The sequence below is a fragment of the Ctenocephalides felis genome, unplaced genomic scaffold, assembly GCF_003426905.1.
Source record: "Ctenocephalides felis isolate EL2017-DRISC unplaced genomic scaffold, ASM342690v1 CF-g0.4_SCAFFOLD_03335, whole genome shotgun sequence".
NCBI lineage: Eukaryota > Metazoa > Arthropoda > Insecta > Siphonaptera > Pulicidae > Ctenocephalides > Ctenocephalides felis.
The window spans coordinates 107598-128038 of NW_020539489.1; the positions used below are offsets into that span (position 1 = coordinate 107598).

Below are 20441 nucleotides of genomic sequence, written 5' to 3' on the forward strand. Positions count from 1 at the left end.
TTTTACTTATATTTTTATCTCCGATATAAAGTTACAAAATATCTTCAGTAAATATAAATATACAAAACAAAAAAATCTTCAAAATTATTGGTTTTATTACCTCCATTTACAAATCTATAATCTATTTGTAATCTGCCACCATTATCTTGCAAATCTTGACTGCTCATAGGATTAAGTAGATCGATATCATCAAGAGGATTAAGTAAATTGTTTGACGTCTGAATTGATGTGGACAAGCTTGAAGAACCTGAATTTAAAAAAAAAAATGTAATAAAGTACATTATACATATACATACATACATACATACATATATATATATATATATATATATATAAATATACATATATACGTACATACATACATACATACATAATCACATGAATATTTATGCAGTACAAGAAAGATATCAGATTGATTTATAAACACAAAAAACTTGAAAACTTCTAATTATATTACTGTTTGTCTGATAATATTACCTAAAGATGACCAGGAGGGAGAAACAATGCCAGATTCTAAATTTTGCATCGGCGCTATTGTAACCACTGGAGTCCCTAAACTTGCAATCAATTCAGAGCTCATTGTATACACAGGAGGTAATAAGACAGGGTTGGAATATCCTGATGATATAGGACTCGCAGGAGTGTAAACATGAGAGGAGGGAGATAAAGACGGACTTGAAGGGTATGAAGATGTTTCGTGAATTGGACTTTCAGGTTTACTAAAACGGAAGTCTCTTGGAAGAGGTCCAGCTTTTCGCTTATTGTTTATTCTAGGCGAGGCAGGTTCCATTGGTGTCAAACGTTTGGGGCTTTTTGATGTGGATCCAACTAAGTCTATATCAGCTTCATCCACCATCATTCGCTGCAATTAAAGATTAATTATCAGTACCACAGAATAATTTTACTATTACTTGATATGCAAGCTTAAATCTGAAATATACAGTGTCAAGTGATGATAAAAAATTGAATTTTTTTTTATTCTTCAATCAATTAGATCACATAATCATATTGAAACAAACAATATAATCATTCTCTAATAAAGAAAATGAATTTAATAATACAATAGCAAAAAATAGAAAGTATAATAAAAAATGAAACTTTTATAATAGGTGTTATTTTTTAACAAAATTAGTCATTGCATCATTTATTTTATTAATTTTGACTAATCTGTTGTACATAAATTTTGTTATACATCATATAGAAGATTGAGAAGTCAAAGCATAAAAAATGTAATTAATAACTAATTCATAGTTGAAAAAAGAATTGTTTGAAGAGTAAACATTTTTTTTAAATAAATCAAATATTAATACAAATTTTATTTACTCTTTTTATTTTAGAGTTCAAAGGAGGTTTTAGATTTTTCTAATATTTTACATAGTACTTGGGATAATTGTACTGTGGTTCAGAAAAATCTCTTGGATGATATTATTGAACTAATAACTAATTGTTATTTAATAATTGCTTTCTATTAGTATATTATTTATAAATTTAATAATATACATAATGTATTATTAATTTTGCCTACAAGCATAATATAAAAAGTTGAGTGGGTACCAATATTCATAAAAAAAAAATCTAATAGAGCATACTTAATGAGATTTTAATTAATTTTTTATTAATACAACACTATATAAACTTACTTTATCTATCTTGAAAGGATTTCCAAACATGTGTTGTCTGACAGGTTGACTTTCAAGTTCTCGCAATTGTGGTGTCATTCGTTTCAAATGTTCCTGATAATTTCCCATTTGACCTACAGGCATTGAGTGCAAGCTGTCATCATCTATTAATTGTGTATGAGATAAAGAAGGCTGCAAAAAGTTTGCCCTCATACGAACAACCTATTAAAAAAATATATATTGCTTTGCTATGAATACACAAAAAAAAACTGTTGCAATGCATATTAATCTAGCAATCACAAAAACAATGATGACAAAAAAAAAAATATATTGAAACTGACCTGATCTAATAAAACACTCCGTGATATATCAAATGGATTCCTAAAACTACAACTACTTTTTTGACGAGATTTCGATAAATTACAACAAACCCACTAAAATCATTAAGTTGTTCTCTCAACTGTGAAAATTTGTCTGAAAGTTATCAATACATATTATGTGAGATAATCTTAATTCTTCATTTTTGTAAAAATGTATTACAAGTACCTTGGAGCTGTGGATGCGATAGAAGATCCTTTTTAAAAGGAGATCTCGCAACAACTCGCACTGTTTCATTTGGTACCCCATGTTTACCATTATTCTGTTTGCTGATAACCTAAATAAAATTGTTTATAAACATATGTGAAGAAAACTAAATCACAATATTAAAGGAAATGGAATATTTACTTACATCATTACATAGTTTATCAAATTCGATTTTGGCTTGTGTTTTAGCACGTTTCAAATAATTTAGAACTAAGTAACTTAGTGAATTTTCCATAGAATCAGTAATTAAAGCTGATGCTAAAGGTGCAGGAGCTCCCATTCTAATTAGAGCTCTTTTTAATGGCTGTAACAAAATAAAATTATTTTTTTTTGCCAAGTTACTCATTGATAGTAATGATATTTTATTGTGAAGAAATATCTCAAACTTATTAAGTTAGCTAAATGGGAACTTAACTTATTTATACTAATTTTTATATAAATTCATTTTTTATCTGAAAGTCAATGATTGAATGGCATGATCTACAAATTGTAAAAGATGAATTGAATTCACTTACAGCTGCATAATAAGGTGGCATCGTTCTTAGATAATTTCCAAAATGTGTTTTCCAGTCATTGCTAGGTTTGCATCTATGTACTTTAAATAATTCTTCTAGTAAAGGTAATAACACAGGATAATTGTATGGCATTACAAACATGTTGACACAACTCAAATTTGTGCTAGCTTTCAAATACCCGAATGGGTGACCAATTTCTCCACTTTTTGAACTATTAGCTACAAATATCTTTAACAAAAATAAATATCAATTTTTTTTTGCCTTTTATATCAAAATATATTTTTAAAAAAGAATGGAGCTACCTGCCAGCATACTGTAGGCTGTTTTCTTGCTAGAATGTATTGAGTTAAAGGACTAGGTTCTAATTCATATTTATCAAAAGGTAAATTCTCTATTACCATTGGTTCTTGGCTTGTACAAGTAAATTTCACATTTGGATGGGCAGATCTTGGTGGCTAAAACATTTAATTCTAAAGCTGTAGCTAGTTATAGACTGATTGCATTTTAATATAAATCATAATATGCAAAATGATCTATCCAACTGTAATCAATTAATAATTCAATAAATTAAAAGATTGCTGACTTCATAACTAGAACAAACTATATGCATAAAATTATGAGAAATATTTTTAATAAATTATTCATTCAATAAGCATTAATGACAAGCAATACTTAAAAAAAAATCCAATTATGCAACCATTCGGCATTAATATTTCATAATAGCAGTGCCCTGGCAATTGTTAATAAATAATTTGGACTTACAAGTGCAGCAGCTCCCAGATCTGGCCAAAACGATTCAGGTATAGGCCAATAACCAATAGCAAACCCTTTTTGTGCCGTCGTTCTTGGAACATATATTAATCTTCTACATGATTGCCAAGTTGGAAAATTTCCAGCACGAAACTGTAACAAAATTAATGTATAGATATTTAACAATAACAGATACTAGTATAATAAAGCACTAGATCAATTGACATAGCCTACATATTATATTTCATATGGAGAGAATATTAACAAAGTAGATTCATAATTTAATTAGATTCAAACATAAAACATTTAGTTATTATTATCATCACATGCTCAGTTCAGTTTGAATAGCTAATTACATTAGCCTTGAAATTGTGAATATAAAAGTATTATAATTAAACCTATATAAAGCAAAAACACTTCAAATCACTGATATGAATATGTGGTGACAACGACATTTAACTTATTCTTCAGCAAAAGAGAATAGTTGATACATTAAATTTAAACAAGACTTACTCCATTTCTTTCATCTACTTCTAGTATATTCTCTCCATCCCTCGAGTCGATGTCCATATTTATATCTAAACTGGGGGGATCTGGTCCTATTTTCTCAAAATTGATAACAACTCCTGATTGAACTTTTTGTACTAAACTGTCAATACACTGCATTAACATCCGATGTGATGTAATGCAATATGAACGGCCTAAATATCAAGACAAAAAAGAAAAACAAAAGCTATTGTATTTTTTTTTATGATTTTCAAAGTGTTCTAAAAATTAACCTACCTCCTGTGACTTCACACATAGCATCTATAGGGGAGGAATCGCTAGGAACTAAGCCACTGTCTCTTTCCACTGCAGGTGTACCAGACAACCTCAAGACTAAAGAAAACAGTCGTTGATCCCAGCGAAACGGCTCTCGTGTTAATTCAGAGCCAGGAATTGGAGAATGCATCGGTAAATTGAACTAAAACACAATTTTATTATATTGATTTATCTCAGAAGTATTAGATATTATACTTAAAAATATAAGATACATTTTATGTAATTAAAAATTGAAAATTAAAAAGATTACGTGAACACAAATACACACACACACACACACACGTGTATATATATATATATATATATATATATATATATATATATATATATATAACTACAACGTAGTTAATTTTGATGTTGAGATATATAAGTAACCTCTTTATGGCGATACATCAAAGAAAAAGAACAGATTTATAAATTTATCTTTAATTCAAAACGTTTCGACATACGATTTAATGTCATCATCACTGTATATTGAAATTGGTATCTTACATCAAAAGATGTGTATACAGCACAAAGGTTTTTACTAACATTACTACCCTGTCAGTAATCATGATTTTTTTTTATCGATGAAAAATGTCGATAAAATAAAGATATTTTTGCAAATGAATTACTACAGTGTCCGAGGTCAATGTGACACATTAGTGTATTAATGTTAGAACTAAATTTTGTGCTGTATACACATCTTTTGATATAAGATTCCAAATTCAATATACGTTGATGATGACATTAAATTGTATGTCAAAATGTTCGGAAATTGAAGATTAATTTATAAATCTGTTTTTTTTTCTTTGATGTATTGCTCTAAAAGAACATATATATATATATATATATATATATATATATATATATATATATATATACACACAAACTAAACAATCCCTATTATTTTACAAATACATTTTTAGAATAATTATGTATTGTGATTTAAATTGTAACTATTGAATTTTAATAAAGTTCTATTCTATTATATATTATATATATATATATATATATATATATATATATATATATATATATATATATATGTGAGATTGCAGTATTATGTAGTTACTTATTTTATGAAGTTGAAACTAAGAGCATTTATACTAGGCCAAACTACATTTGGCCTTCAGCAAGAATTAAAAATACATCAATTTATCATATTAGTTAGAAGTGAATCAATAAAAAAATTGGGTTCAACTGTTACTACAGTCATTAACATGATCTTATTTTTAAATTCTGGAAAATTTTCGATAATTTTGATTACATTTTTATATTATTAAAATAACAAATGCAAAAATAAGATTAAGGCTAATTGTTCACTTTTTATATTTAAATATGCTTACTTCGTCATGAACACCCCCATTGGAAGATAATTTGCCTCCATCAGTAATAACAACGATTACTGAAGGTTCTAAGAAATAAGGACATCGACCCTGGCCATAAGTATCAATGCCAGTTTGCATACGATTTATATTCAAAACGTCAAAAGCATGCTTCAAAGCAGCACCCATAGTAGTCATACCATAACATTGCAAATTTTTCAATTCATTTGTAAATGTAGTTATGTTTTCTTTCCATCCTGCCTAAAATAACAAAATTATCAAATGTTTACCAATTCATTTAATACAGATGATCTTAAAAAAAAAACATTGCTATATCAATATAATTAAATGAAAAATAATAATAATAAAAAAATATCTAATGATAGTTTGTTGCTTTAGTTCCAAGGTTTTAATTTCTCAACATTTTTCATTGAAAATTGAGGACAAATGTTAAAATAATTTTGAGGGTTGTTTTCAAAACCAATGGAATTTCAACAATTATTCAATAATGAAAAATTAGGTTTGTTTATGGTAGATGAGCATAGAGGTTATTTTTTGAATAATACATGTTTTTAATTAAAATTTATTAAAATTGTTTGTCATATTGCGCATTAAACTGCGCTCATTTCCTGAAAAAATTTGTAACTCGCGCAAACGAGATGCAGATAATCAATTTTTGTTTTATGAGAGTGAAGGGAGTGAAGGAGACGACGACAAACAATGTCATTGACAGTTGTACAATAATTAGTAGCCATTTCGGAACGAGACTTCCCGTGATGCTCTGCGTAAATTCAACTTTTGTATTGTTATCCGTTACATCGGAATTAATAAATCGATTATTAATTAATGATACCCGTCATTATAAGTCAAACACCATAAGTAACAACGACTTCACAGATCATATTGTCAGTGTGTCCGATATAATCATAGCTGCATGTGATTTAGGCACATTTGCACCTACCTTTATGTTCATTGGCGGTTCTTCAAATGTCAATAACATGTACCTATCGCCTCGACTTTCTTGCGATCTCTGCCGAACCTGCACATAATTAACGCACTTTTAATTTAAATCCATAAACAAACTCAAACCACCGGTCACAGATAATCAAATGATTTAGCCCCCTTCCTTTACCTTGACAAACGTCTCCACGGCGCCCTTTGCTACATCTAATAACGTGGGGCGTCCGCCTAAATACGCCCTCTGATTCATTGAGGCAGAAGTGTCAATAAGGAAACTATAATTGTCATATTGATTGGATTTTCTGTTATAATTTACACTAAAATTAATATGTATATTTAGGTTAAAATGCTAGCCCATCATTCGCATCCCTAAATGCGACCATTCCCCAGCCGCCTCGAAGAGCAGCTGAAAACGACAAACTCCATTCCCGACGCCACGAACGCTTCTATACCACGTGACGTGTTCCACTACACTCGAAACTCGAATAGTCGAATAGTCGAATAAAACGAAAGTACGACCGCGACGATACGCGCGACTGTGTGCGAGTGGCGAACTGGCGAGTCCCAAACAGCGATGCGTTTGCGACTGTCGACTGTTTCTCCTCGCAACCGAACCACGGCCTGTGTTGTCCGTACTCGTAGATCGTAGTATCGTTTGCTTCTATGTGTATGTGTTGTGCAGTGTTGTAGTTGTGTGAATGCGTGAATGCGTGTATGCGTGTATGCTTTTATGTGGTGTGTGGCTGTTTCGTTGTGTGGGTTTGCCTGTATTCTGCTGCGCTCCTTCGGTTTCGTTGTCTTACTCGCGCATGACTATAAGGGACTTACACTCGTACGTGCATGCTAATGTTACATTATGATACTGGGATCTTTGAATCGACGACTGAGAAATATATACATTACATACATTAATACTTATGCTCGTATTAATACATGTAATCAGTGGCGTCGATGCAAATATTTCAATACTTTCCTAATACGTATTTTACAATGCAATTCAATATTTGACTGGAGGTGCATGGCATCGTGCCTCGAGGCAAATTGCTGGAACTTCCAGTACTAAAAATTAAATTTTTTAATAATGCTTTAAAATTGTTGGAAAACTTAAAAAAAATTCTTGTTTATTTTAGAAATAAACCGACTTTTTTTGAAAAATTAGATTTTTTTTAAATTTTGAATTTTTTTGATAATTTTGAACTTTTTTTAAAGCAATCGCATTGCTTAGCTGTTGTATAATCAAACTAGTAGGGTGCATGGTATCGTGCCTGAAGGTAAATTGTTGGAACTTCCCGTACCTTAACGAAATGTTCGAGTAATATTGAATGTTTGCAAATAGATTATTATAAATACTGTAACATTGTCTAATAAGAATTATACAAACTGAATCACAAAGTCAAAAATATTTATTTAAAGTATATAAGTGAGCTTTACAACTTTAGCCAGAATTAAAATTCAAATTTGAATCATTTTCGATATACAAAAAAAATGAAATGAAAAAAATTTTTTTTTCCAAAAGCAATTGTTTTGTCAACACAAGCAGAAAATTTTTTGAATCATCCAATTCGGATGCTTATTTCTCTCAAAAACTGTCATTTTTTGTACATTTAGCTGTGTATCTTCGAAATGGCTGGGCCTGCCTTTGTCAAAAACTAATAACCACTTTTCCCAATCATTGCTAATTAAATGTTTTTTAGATCATCCAAATCAGATGCTCCGTTCTCTCAAAAACTCGATTTCTATTTTTTGCACTCTTTGCTCTTTATCTCCGTAACGGCTGGACCAGCCTTTGCCAAAAACTAATCAGTACATCTCGTATCAATAGGAGTCGAATGTTTTATAAACGATTCAAATCGGTTGATCTGTGCGCCCGAAAACGTGAACGCAAAAATGCGGACACACAAAATACACACACACATTCATTTTTTCTGAGGTATGCCAAAATGTTCAGAAACCTTCAATGAGAAGAAGAAATGCAAAAATTTTCGTAATAAACCTGCTAAATAAACGCCACTAAATAAATCTGCCGTTAAAAATTTGGTTAGTTCTTCGTTTCGTTAATACATATAAAATGTTTTTTGAATAATTCAAATCGGACGCTCCGTTCTCTCAAAACCTGAATTATCATTCTTGTCAAAACGGCTCGACTTGCTTTTGCCAAAGCTAATCAGCACGTCTTCCCATTAATACGAATCTAATGTTTTTTAAATTATTCAAATCGTTTGATTCGTGCTCGCGAAATCGCCGACGAAAAATTGTATCCGCACACACACACATACATCCATTTTTTCTAAGGCATGCCAAAATGTTCAGAAACCTTAGAAACGTTAGATATATAAAAATTTTCATTTTCGATTTTTTGCGATTACTATAACTTACCATAAGAAAAGTTAATTAACACATACACACAAATACATTGAACTGTATTTGTGTGATTGTTGTATCACTCCTGTGATTATGGGAGGTTATTTGGTTGCTGTAGCAGAGCGGATGATAATATAGAAACACTGGTTCTTGGTTGATCTTGATATTTTATTGATTACTATTTTTACAATTAAATAATGTGTTTGATAACCTTTTGGTTATCTATAATCAGAGACTACATTTTTTAAGTATCTCAACAGTAAGCCTGACTTGACTCCTGACTTCTGAGTTGAGTCCTCACTTCTGACTGACTAACTAAATCTTAACTACTTCTTTATATACTAAATAATTGAATACAAAACGTGATTCCAAAATCTAACAGCAAGGCCGGAAGAACTTCGGAAAACCTTCAAATAGCACGTAGTGCTCTGACAAAAACAATAAATAACAAATTATATTTGTGATTACAGAATAACCTCCCCCTTCAAAGGTTTTTCGTCCTCGGAAAACACTAAAAAGAAAAAAAAAAAAAATTGATAAGATTGAAAAAAATGAGTTCCATCTCTTCCTCCGCCCTTAAGAAAACTTTTGTCCTCAAAAGTATTATTTCTGTTAGATTTCGTTTACAAACAATTAGACTCTAAAAAGAAAACCATTAAAACATTTCATAATAACTTGAATTAATTAAAAAAAAATTGCATAAAATTACATATTCTTTTTACTTACAGTGTATTATTTTTAACTTGTATATGACCTAATAGCATCTATACCTATAAAATTTAACTTAATCAGCAATCAACTGCAATTAATGGTCTTCGATTATGCAAAAACATTACTGAAATGTAATAAGTTATTTATAGAAGGTAAATCAAGACAATGAAGAATAAAGAAGTTAATAAAATAATTGGAAATAAAATATTAAAAAAAAAAAAAAAAAATTTGCTCATAAAAATTGGAAAAAAAAAATTATATCTGCAAACAACACTATTACAAAATTACCGTGCTCCCAAAATTTTGCTTACAAATCAAAATTGGAGAGAATTTGCATTGAAACTTGATAACCTGCATAATGTTTATGTTTACTAAACAATACGAGCTGTTCTGTTTATTATTGCCTTGACTTCAGTTGACCTCGTATTTCTTTCGGTATTTATAATTATATAATTTTTGCAATCGGGGTAATGTCATAGATTTCAATTTGTCCGTCTTCTTATGATGAGTTGACGACGATACCAACTTTTTGCTGCTCGGACTTTGTAAATTTGCAAATTCTTCATTTTTAATTAAATTTATATTCTTGTCATTGAACACGTCTATTGTGGCTGCTAAATCATTTTTTGATAGTTTCCATTGTGGCGGTATTTTTCTTATAACATGTATTTTGTGCTCCTTGACCTCTTGTATACTTTTTTCTATAATTTTGTCGTTAATACGACTTCTTTTAATATACTTCTTCTTCTTCTTTTTCTTTTTTGTTTCATTGGAAGCAGTTTTTATTTCTTCTTCATTAATTATTTTGATATCTTCTTGTTTGTTGTATATTTCTTCCATTTCTGGCACCGCATCTTGGATTTCTTCAAATTCAGCCATTCGTATGTTCAAATTTTCTTCATCTTCATCTTCATCTAATATTTCTGCAGTAATTGTCGTCAATTCTTCGGTTTCAGTGTTTTGAGTCAGATTTTCGACTGTGTATTCTTCGGATTCTTCTTCAGTAGATTTGAATGTGTTGTCTATGCCGTCATTTTTTCTTGTATTTTCTAAAATCATAGTATTTCCATAGTTTAAAGCATCGTAGCTATCGTTGTGTTTGCCTTGGTTAATATCTTCATAAATTCCATTTTGTCTGAAACTAGTTTTTTCTTCATATATCGATTTTTGGCGAATTTTTTCACATTTTGAAATGTGGTGTCCTCTTTTCCTGCAATATCTACACACAACGTAGCGGTTATATTGTTTGCCATAGGTAATATTTAAATACTTCTCCTCTTTGATGGCAATATTCTTAGCTTCCTCAAGATTTTTTGGTTTGGCTCCTTTAACAATAGTTTTTATTTCCAACTGGAGGCCTTCAAAGAAAACAGCTAGAGCTAAATCGCAATATGAGGCATAAATTGTTTCCTTTTTTGAAAAATAGCATTCAATATAAATTAACATTAGCAGATCATCAATTCTCTCAGCAAATTTCTCCGTTGGTTCCTCATTTCTTCTTTTCACTGTAGCTAATTCATAATGCAAATCTGTAATTGATCGGGAATCTTTGAATTTATTAATTAAAATTGGTTTAATATCTTCCCATAACTTATAATCAGACCACCTTATGCAATTAAATGCTGATCCATATAATCTACTAAGAGCAATTTTAGATATTATTTCATATGTTTCAAAATTAACGTCTTCTAAAATTGAATCTACTATGCTTACATATCTAAAGAGATTATATGAATTACCATCAAATTGAGGTATACTTTCAACAGCTGCCTTGATTCTGATTTCTCTTATTGCCTCACTATACTCTACATCTTGCATAAATCCTGAAGAAATGGGTTCCATCTCGAGAGAGTGATGTTGTCCAATTTGCTTATTGTGAATCCGATGAGTCAATGTCCAATCCTGTCGTAGTCTCTGTTGTTGTTCCAAAATTGTTCTCTTCGGTAGGCGCCACCATCCCCCAAGTTGTGCTGCGAATGGTCCTCCGGTTCACCAAGTTGTGGCGGCTATTTAACTCGATGTCCCCAGATGAAAATTTTCAGCACTGCGAGGAAAAATCCCACCGCTGCCACCATGAACTGTATTTGTGTGATTGTTGTATCACTCCTGTGATTATGGGAGGTTATTTGGTTGCTGTAGCAGAGCGGATGATAATATAGAAACACTGGTTCTTGGTTGATCTTGATATTTTATTGATTACTATTTTTACAATTAAATAATGTGTTTGATAACCTTTTGGTTATCTATAATCAGAGACTACATTTTTTAAGTATCTCAACAGTAAGCCTGACTTGACTCCTGACTTCTGAGTTGAGTCCTCACTTCTGACTGACTAACTAAATCTTAACTACTTCTTTATATACTAAATAATTGAATACAAAACGTGATTCCAAAATCTAACAGCAAGGCCGGAAGAACTTCGGAAAACCTTCAAATAGCACGTAGTGCTCTGACAAAAACAATAAATAACAAATTATATTTGTGATTACAGAATAACATATTAAATTTAAAACGCAATAAATTTATATTTATTTATATATTTCATACTTTAATTATAATTATATAATAATTCACTGGTATAAAATTCAATATAATTGAATATAATTTATATTATATTATTACGTATTTAAACTAGTATATATGCGTAGTAACTACACATTTATATGAAAGACTCATCTTCATATTCAACGGAGATATCATTTACAGCATCCAGTTCATTGACCACATCTTCCGCCTCCACTGCCTGAGAACAAAGCCAAAATGTGCGTAAAAAAGATGTATGTAAACACAATTTTTTTAAAATATATATAATTTTCCTTATATTACATTAAAACTCCACGCTCGTTGCAAAGACAAGATTATTTATTGTCCGCAAACAAATCGTGAATAATATTGTTGACGCAAAATATGTAAAACCATAAGGTGTGCAAAGAGCTTTAGAATTTTCAACAGATTGTTCGTGCGCATGGTAACATTGCGGCGGTTACCACTATTTTCATCGGTTACGAACGCTGTGTTAGCGCATAAAAACGATTTTTTATATATAAAAAAACTGCATTGTAATTACCACGCTTCTGTCCTCTCTCGTTTTTGTCAAAGGTTATTTCAAATGATTATAAATGGATGACATACAATATGCTTATATCTATTGTCTAAACAAAGATTTTCATATATATCAAAATGCAATCTTCGTCAAAGTTTCGAATCTTGCATTGGTACTAATTGTAAGCTCAACAAAATCTTTAAACTTTATTAAGCGTCACTCATAATCAGATTCCACAAATAAATTAAATAATCATAGATAAGGAAAATAATGTAAATAATATTCATTATTTGTGTTTTAAATTCATGCTAATAAATTCGTTCAATAATAAATTCCAAACATCAATAAATTTATGCAACGTAATACTATTTTTTGAATTTGATTTATGGCATATGCAATATATAAAATAATATAAATTTAGTTAATATTGTAAAATATAGTTAATATTTTTCAAATAATCTTAAATCACGATATGTATGCAAAACTATTCGTTATGAAAAATGAAAGACAATGTGAACAATCGTCTTGATAACTGTAAATATTAAAATATATTCAGAACGCTGTATTGCTACAAAACAATGCGAACAATCATTTAAACCAAACAGCTTTAATTATTCATTGTTTTCTTTTTGTCAACAGGAATTAATAACCGCAAATTCTGTTTGTTCTCCTAATTATACATTAAGTTAACTCATAATCAAATGCCTATGAACATACATTGCAATAATATATTTCATTGATTGTTTACGTATAGCATTTTTATGTATAGTATTTTTGAATGTTTATTAATTATAATATTCGTATATTTTAAAAGGTAATGTAATGCAATGCGTAATGGGCGTAGCAGTAAAACAATCAATAATTTTGTACGCTATTTGTAACATTCACGTCATTATAGTCTCGTCTGGACCTGCTCAGGTGAGACATATTCGTAGCAATTACAATATAAACTAGTGGTGTATGGCATCGTGCCTTAAAGCAAATTGCTGGAACCTCCCGCGCCGTAATGAAATAACGATATGCAAAAATTTCAAACTTGATTTTTCGACCTTTAACATTAACTTACCCTACGGCAAGTTAATAAATTTATATTTTATAGTAAAACCTCTACTAGTGCCAGTGCTGGATTTACACTAGGGGCAGTCGGGGCTACTGCCCAGGGCGGAAAATTTTCGGGGGCGGCAAAATTTGGATAGCAAAGAAAAAAATTCTATACAATGCAGTTACTAATTGTTTAAATAACATTTTTTTATTTCTAACAAAATATAATACGATTGCAATGCAAAACTTGGGTTCAAATAACCGATTATTAAAATTTATTATTGCTCTCCGAACGTAAATTATCAAATTGGTTAATAAGTCATTATCAAATTTGGCAATTTGATTAATATGAAAATTCGTAAACGAGCTGAAAGTTTAGGTAAAATATGTTCCTCAGATCTCGAACCCTCTTAAGCTGAAGAATTCGTGCACTTCCAAACTTATAGCGCCCAAAAAATTAGTGACGCATGGCATTGTGCCTTAAGGCAATGGAACTTTCCGTACTGAAAATTACATTCTATAAAAAGCTTTAACATTTTTTGAAAAATGTAAAAAAATGACGTTAAAAAACTTTTTTTTTTATATTTTGATTTTTTTTGAAAATTATGAACCTTTTTCAAAGCAATCAAATCAAAGCGCTGCATAGGTGTTTCAGAGACAAAATATCAAAACTCAATTACCATTTTTCGAAACGGCTGGTCCTGCCTGTGCCAAAACTAATCAGCACGTCTCCCCATCAATACAAATATAATATTTTTTTAATTATTCAAGTCGATTTCGAGAACACGGATCAACCGATTTGATCCTATGATTGATTCGATTCCAATTGATAAGAAGACGTGTTGATTAGTTATTGGCCAAGGCAGGTCCAACTGTTTCGAAGATACGGGCCAGAATTCCAAAAATGATAATTCAGTTTTTGAGAAACGGAGCGTTCAATATCATTAACCAAATGTACACGTATTGACAAAATGAAGAACTGCTCAAATTTGTGAGAGGAAGGTCTAGCGGTTTCGGTGATTCAATAAAAAAAATTGGAATTTGGCAGTTAAAAGTGATTATTAGACATATGCACTTTAAATCATCAGATATTTTGTAGATATTTTTATGATAAGTATAAATTTTGTGTACATTTCTATGGGTTCTGTAACATTGTTTATCCGTTACGACTGCGGCGCTTACACGCTTCTATATTTTGTGTCTACGCAGCTGTAGCAGCGCGATTGCTTAAAAAAAGTTCAAAATTTTTAACATATTTTGAAATATAAAGAAACACAAAATTTTCAACAAAGTCATTTTTTTTCAAAGTTTTCAAAAAATTTTTTTTTAATTTTCGGTACGGGAAGTTGCAGCACGTTTTCTGCAATCAAATAGTTATTTTAATTTTAAAGAAATATAAAAACTATTTAAGTAAAATTTCAGGGATGGGGCGGCATTTTTGTCAGTGCCCCAGGGCGCCAAATTTCTAAATCCGGCCCTGACTAGTGCCGTATGAATCATTATTTATATCTATTTATTTCATCAAAGCTTAAAATTATATTTTAATTACATATTTTAATACAAGTTAATAATGTAATAATGTACAAATGATATTTGCAATTAATAACTGAAAATCTTGCCAAAAAATTATTTATTTCAAGAAGTGCATAAGTTAAAAAACTGATGTTAAATTTATTTAAGTTATCATGACAATCTACAACATTTCTCAATACGTTTATTAGCTGACAGCATAATATAAATAATGATGCACTATTCCCTAAATATGAAATATCAATAATGTTCTGAAAAAGTAAAAGCTCAAATCATTGATTCTCCACTTTTCAGTAATTCACCTTAAAATCTTGTCTACCCTGTCCAATCTTTACTATTTTATTTGATTTGCAACCGCTATGTTCCTGCCCGTTGCAATCGTCTTGTTCCGGCACATGTTTCTTGGCGGACAACGCCACTCGCTGAGCCCACACGGGCGCAAAGCGGGCATCCTCTGCGCGATCCAGGTTGAAAAGCGAACCACCGGACTCGAAAGTCGCAGGGGTACACTGATCGCGTGGTATGGAAATCTGAAATAATAATAAAATTCATAATATTGCTTCGGAGTAAGGGATGACCACGGTAATATTGTGACAATTTAAAAAAGCTTGAGATAATACTAGCGTAAAAATGAGCACTTAAAATAGTTACCTTGCTTAATAATTTAGGATCTGGGAGTGCACCCTCTTGATGCCTTGCAGTATAACCGCCATTCATATCGACGCCAAACACTTTTGTAGGTTTCGGGTCGATTGTTTTTGGTTTTATAGAATCCGGCTCAAGTACATGTAGAGTGAAGTCTTTTCTGTTCAAGATACCTAGGATACAGCATATACATTAAATTGAGAAGAAATTTCTAACAATCAAAATTCGGTATTTTATAGTAATCGCAAATATATCGAAAATCAAAATTTTTGCATATCCGATATAAATAAGTTCCAAAGGTTTCTGAAAATTTTGGCATAAAAATGGATGTATACGACGAGAACACAGAATGGTTTAATAATGGGTGCAGATCATTGTGTCTTAAGGGGTTAGGGGTACTTGGAAGCACGAAAAAATGAGAATTTTCAGTATTTTTTTTGTTATTAAACGATATTTTTTACAAAAATAATAATACGGTATTATTATACAATGTTTTGACTTGAAGTATCAAAAATTTCAGAAAAAAAATAAAATATTCCCAAAGTTATAGCTGTTTTTGTTGACCCTGTTTCAAAAACGATCTTGGCGGTGACCATCATAACTCCTTGGATCTAAAATCTAAATCAATCAAATAAAAAAAATAGTTTTATAGTTTCACACAATTTTCGCACAATTCCATGCACCACTAATTTATAAACTAAAACTGAAATGTTAAATTATTTAAATTTAACATTCATGATATTAAAAACTACTGTACTTGAATTTTAATCTAAAGAAGAGTCAACACTATTGATAACCATTTTAATCAACTAACTAGCTGTAAGTGGAATTCTGTCTTAAGGCAATTAAGGCATCGTGCCTTAAAGCAAATTGCAGGAACTTCCCGTACCAAAAATTATTATTTTTTTAAAAACGATTAACATTTTTGAAAAAAATTTACTTAAAAAAAATAAGATTTTTGAGAAACTATAAATTGGCACAAAAAACTACTACTTTTTGGAAAAAAAAATTAAAAAAAAAAAAATTGTTTTTGGCACTTTTTGCCCCATATCTTCGAAACGGCTAGTCCTGCCTCCGCCAAAAACTAATCAGCACGTCTCCTTATCAATACGATCGAGTGTTTTTTGAATTATTCAAATTGCTTCATCTGTGTTCCCGAACATACATACACACACACGCACACATACATCCATTTTTTCTAAGGTATGCCAAAATGTTCAGAAACCTCTGAAACGTAAAGATATATAAAAATTTTCATTTTCGATTTTTTTGCGATTACTATAACTTACCCTACGGGAATTTAATAAATGAAAATGATAAAAAGGCATATTACAAATTTTATTATAAATTTTCATATGACTCTCTTATTTATAAATTTCTTATACAGGTTACATATAATGAAATAATTAATAATGATATATATTTTATATATATTCTGAAGCAAATTTATTTTAAATTTATATTTTTTTCGACATGTTTTCTGCGAATTGCATTTGACGATGGTTTAGTGGGCGATGGAATTATTGCTTTCTTTATCGGTTGTAATGAAGAAGATATATACAAGGTTATTATGTTTAACGATAAGCGCGTAAGAAACATGATCTTGAAATATAAAACAATAGCTCTAATCTGTAATATATTTGAGTTGATTAGCAATTTCAAATTAAATTTTGGTTATTTTTTATTTAACAAGTATTAAAACTCACTATCTAATATTAATTATTTAGTTTTCTTGGATTTGTATTAATGATAGTTTATTCTTATCAAACGTCTTATAATGCTTTATGCTAATACTAAACAAAACTAGTGGGGTGGGTGGCATCGTGCCTTAAGGCAAATTGCTGGAACTTCCCGTACCGTAACGAAACGTTCGAGGAATATTGAATGTTTTCAAATAGATTATTATAAATATTGATTATTGTCTAATATTTATAATAATTATATAAACTGAATGCAGAGTTGTTGAAATTATTTGTTTAAAGTATATTAGAACTATAGTCAGAATTAAAAATAAAATCTGAATTATTTTCGATATACAAAAAATTTAAAAAAAAAAAAAAAAAATCAATGGTACAAATTTTTTTTTCCAAAATCAATTATTTTGTTAAGACAAGCAGAAAGTTCTTTGAATCAATGAATCGGACGCTTAGTTCTCTCAAAAACTGCCATTTTGTACATTTAGCTCTGTATCTCCGAAATGGCTGGCCTGCCTTGCGCAAACTAATACCCTTTCTCCCAATCATTACTAATGGAATGTTTTCAGATCATTCAAATCGGAGCTCCGTTCTCTCAAAAACTCGATTTCTATTTCTACACTCTTGCTCCTTATCTCCGTAACTGCTGGACCTGTCTTTGCCAAAAACTAATCAGCTCTTCTCCTTATTAATAGGAATCGAATGTTTTTTAAACCATTCAAATCGGGTGATCCGTACGCCCGAAAACGTGGACGAAAATTTGTATCCATACATACATACACATACACACACACACACACACACACAACACACACACATCCATTTTTTCTGAGGTATGCCAAAACGTTCAGAAACCTTCAAAACGTCGAGAAATGTAAAAATTTTCAATTCCGATTTTCGGCCCATTACAATAACTTACCCTACGGAAAGTTAATAATTAGCATTTATTATTCTGAATAATTCTCCAGGCATAAGATAACCAATGGAAATAATTTGAATTAAGTATGAAAAATATTATTTATTAATATATTATTGGACCGTAATCGCTGGACCTTCCTTCCCAAACATATCTTCAAAACATCAGTTTTCATTTCGTCAGTCAATACAATAAAACGTTTTTGAATTATTCAAATCGGACGCTCCGTCATCTAAAACACTGAATAACCGTTTTTGGAAATTTTGCCCCCGTATTGTAAAATCTAATCAGCACATCTCCTTATGAATCGTTTTTTTTAATTATTTAAATCGGATGATCCGTGTTCCTGAATTCGTCGACGAAAATTTGTATCCGAACACACACACACATGCACACATGCATACATTTGTCTCTATGTTATGCCAAAATGTCAGAAACGTAAAGATTTTTTTTTATTGTTTGAACAGCAATCAGAACTCTTATATGTTCTCTAAGCTGTTTGTTAAGACTTACAACTACTTATGTATTTCATGAGAGGCAATCCATCGATTAACCATTCTCTTATGTGTGGGGTATTTTTGATATTAGCTCTGATATGATTGGATGTCACAGCTATGTCCACGAAGGACGATTTCCACTTGGAATTATATTGTGAGCTATAACCCCAAGCGGAAATTTGACATCAAAGCTGCCTGATGACGGGCTACGGCGGTAGCGGGAATCGAACCAGCGAACCAGGACTAGTTGCTGCTAGCCCACGCTCTAACCGATATCGCCACCGCTAGCTCAAAAAATTTAAAGAATTTCCTTACCGGGAATCGAACCCGAGCCTCCTGGGTGAAAGCCAGGTATCCCAGCCACTAAATCATGTGGGATATCAGTATGCTATATCATTAGAAACGTGTAAAGATGAGTAAAAATTTTCATTTTCGATTTTTTGTGATCACTATAGCTTAACCTATGGAAGTTAAAAATGTGAAACCTAATATTACATGCACGTATAAATTACCTGCAATATCATCATATTTTCTTGGCCTTGACACTCCTGACCTTGCAAAAGGACCAAGATTTTAGAAGCGCCTTTTCTAAATTGTAGTCCCGAAGCGTACTCTAAGACGCGTACAATATTTATTCTTGTTGTGTCTTTGGTGTCCCCATAGGAGATTCTGAAAATAGATTCGCGAAATAAACAACATATATTTTAAAACATAAACCTATGATTCATTATGCATTTTTTATATCATCAATTTATTACTTCGTGAGTAATTCGGCGGCTGTTTGTGCACTGTTCCAAACATGGGCCAAAGAGGTCCGTGTGTAAGGGTCTTTCAATCCCATGTCGCCTCCCCAGCCGACAATTGCGTATCGATTGACAGTAGAATCAAGGTTTTTCAAAGTTAACAGGTCGTCTAAACCAATTCCTTTGTTAAGCAACGCCTTCTCCAGATCCAAAAGAAGTTGGGATAAGTCAACAAACTAAAAAAAAGCAACTATAAGCAACTATATAAAAATAAGAAAAATGAATTATTATTTCAGATTAGGCTTAAAGCAATACTTTTTTTAACAATTCTACAAGTTCCGTAGTAAACTTATATACAATTTTAAGCAGTGGTGTGGTTCTAATATTTTTTTCAACCGAGCGCGTTCCGGTTTGTCTAAAAAAACGTTCTGGACTTCGATTCACGGTTCGAAAAAAGCCGGTTTTTTTCGATTTGTTTATAATGATACATATAAAAATTCGTCAAAAATTGAAAAAAAAATCAATACGTCAGCTAATTTCGTTATCACAAATCATTGCGGTAAGCATTCCTGTCCAAAAAGGAAGTATAGGAACGACGTTGAACACCACTATGTTTGTAAATGAGAACGTGGTGAAATAAATGAAATCAGAAAAATGTAATTCCTGATATATCCTATAGAAAATGTTTATATACATGAGTGT

General features: G+C 30.8%; 2 protein-coding genes across 2 annotated transcripts in view; both read right to left on the bottom strand.

The window, feature by feature from the left end:
* Positions 1–11472, bottom strand: part of LOC113382163 (integrator complex subunit 6-like) — a 13602-nt gene extending 2130 nt beyond the window's left edge. The window contains 17 exon segments of the mRNA XM_026620707.1: positions 101–247; positions 478–862; positions 1641–1841; positions 1961–2040; positions 2043–2093; positions 2166–2274; positions 2350–2508; positions 2720–2947; positions 3022–3174; positions 3482–3622; positions 3983–4170; positions 4253–4433; positions 5620–5859; positions 6560–6637; positions 6731–6860; positions 10157–10386; positions 10480–11472. Of these exon segments, the coding sequence (XP_026476492.1) occupies positions 101–247; positions 478–862; positions 1641–1841; positions 1961–2040; positions 2043–2093; positions 2166–2274; positions 2350–2508; positions 2720–2947; positions 3022–3174; positions 3482–3622; positions 3983–4170; positions 4253–4433; positions 5620–5859; positions 6560–6637; positions 6731–6860; positions 10157–10386; positions 10480–11472 (3694 nt within the window).
* An 817-nt stretch (positions 11473–12289) lies between these two features.
* LOC113382164 overlaps positions 12290–20441 on the bottom strand; it is a 77891-nt gene continuing 69739 nt past the window's right edge. Inside the window, exons 28-30 of the mRNA XM_026620708.1 lie at positions 15896–16062; positions 15547–15774; positions 12290–12373 (exon numbers count right to left, since the gene is read on the bottom strand). Coding sequence (XP_026476493.1) covers positions 12290–12373; positions 15547–15774; positions 15896–16062 — 479 coding nt within the window. The remainder of the gene's footprint in view (positions 12374–15546; positions 15775–15895; positions 16063–20441) is intronic.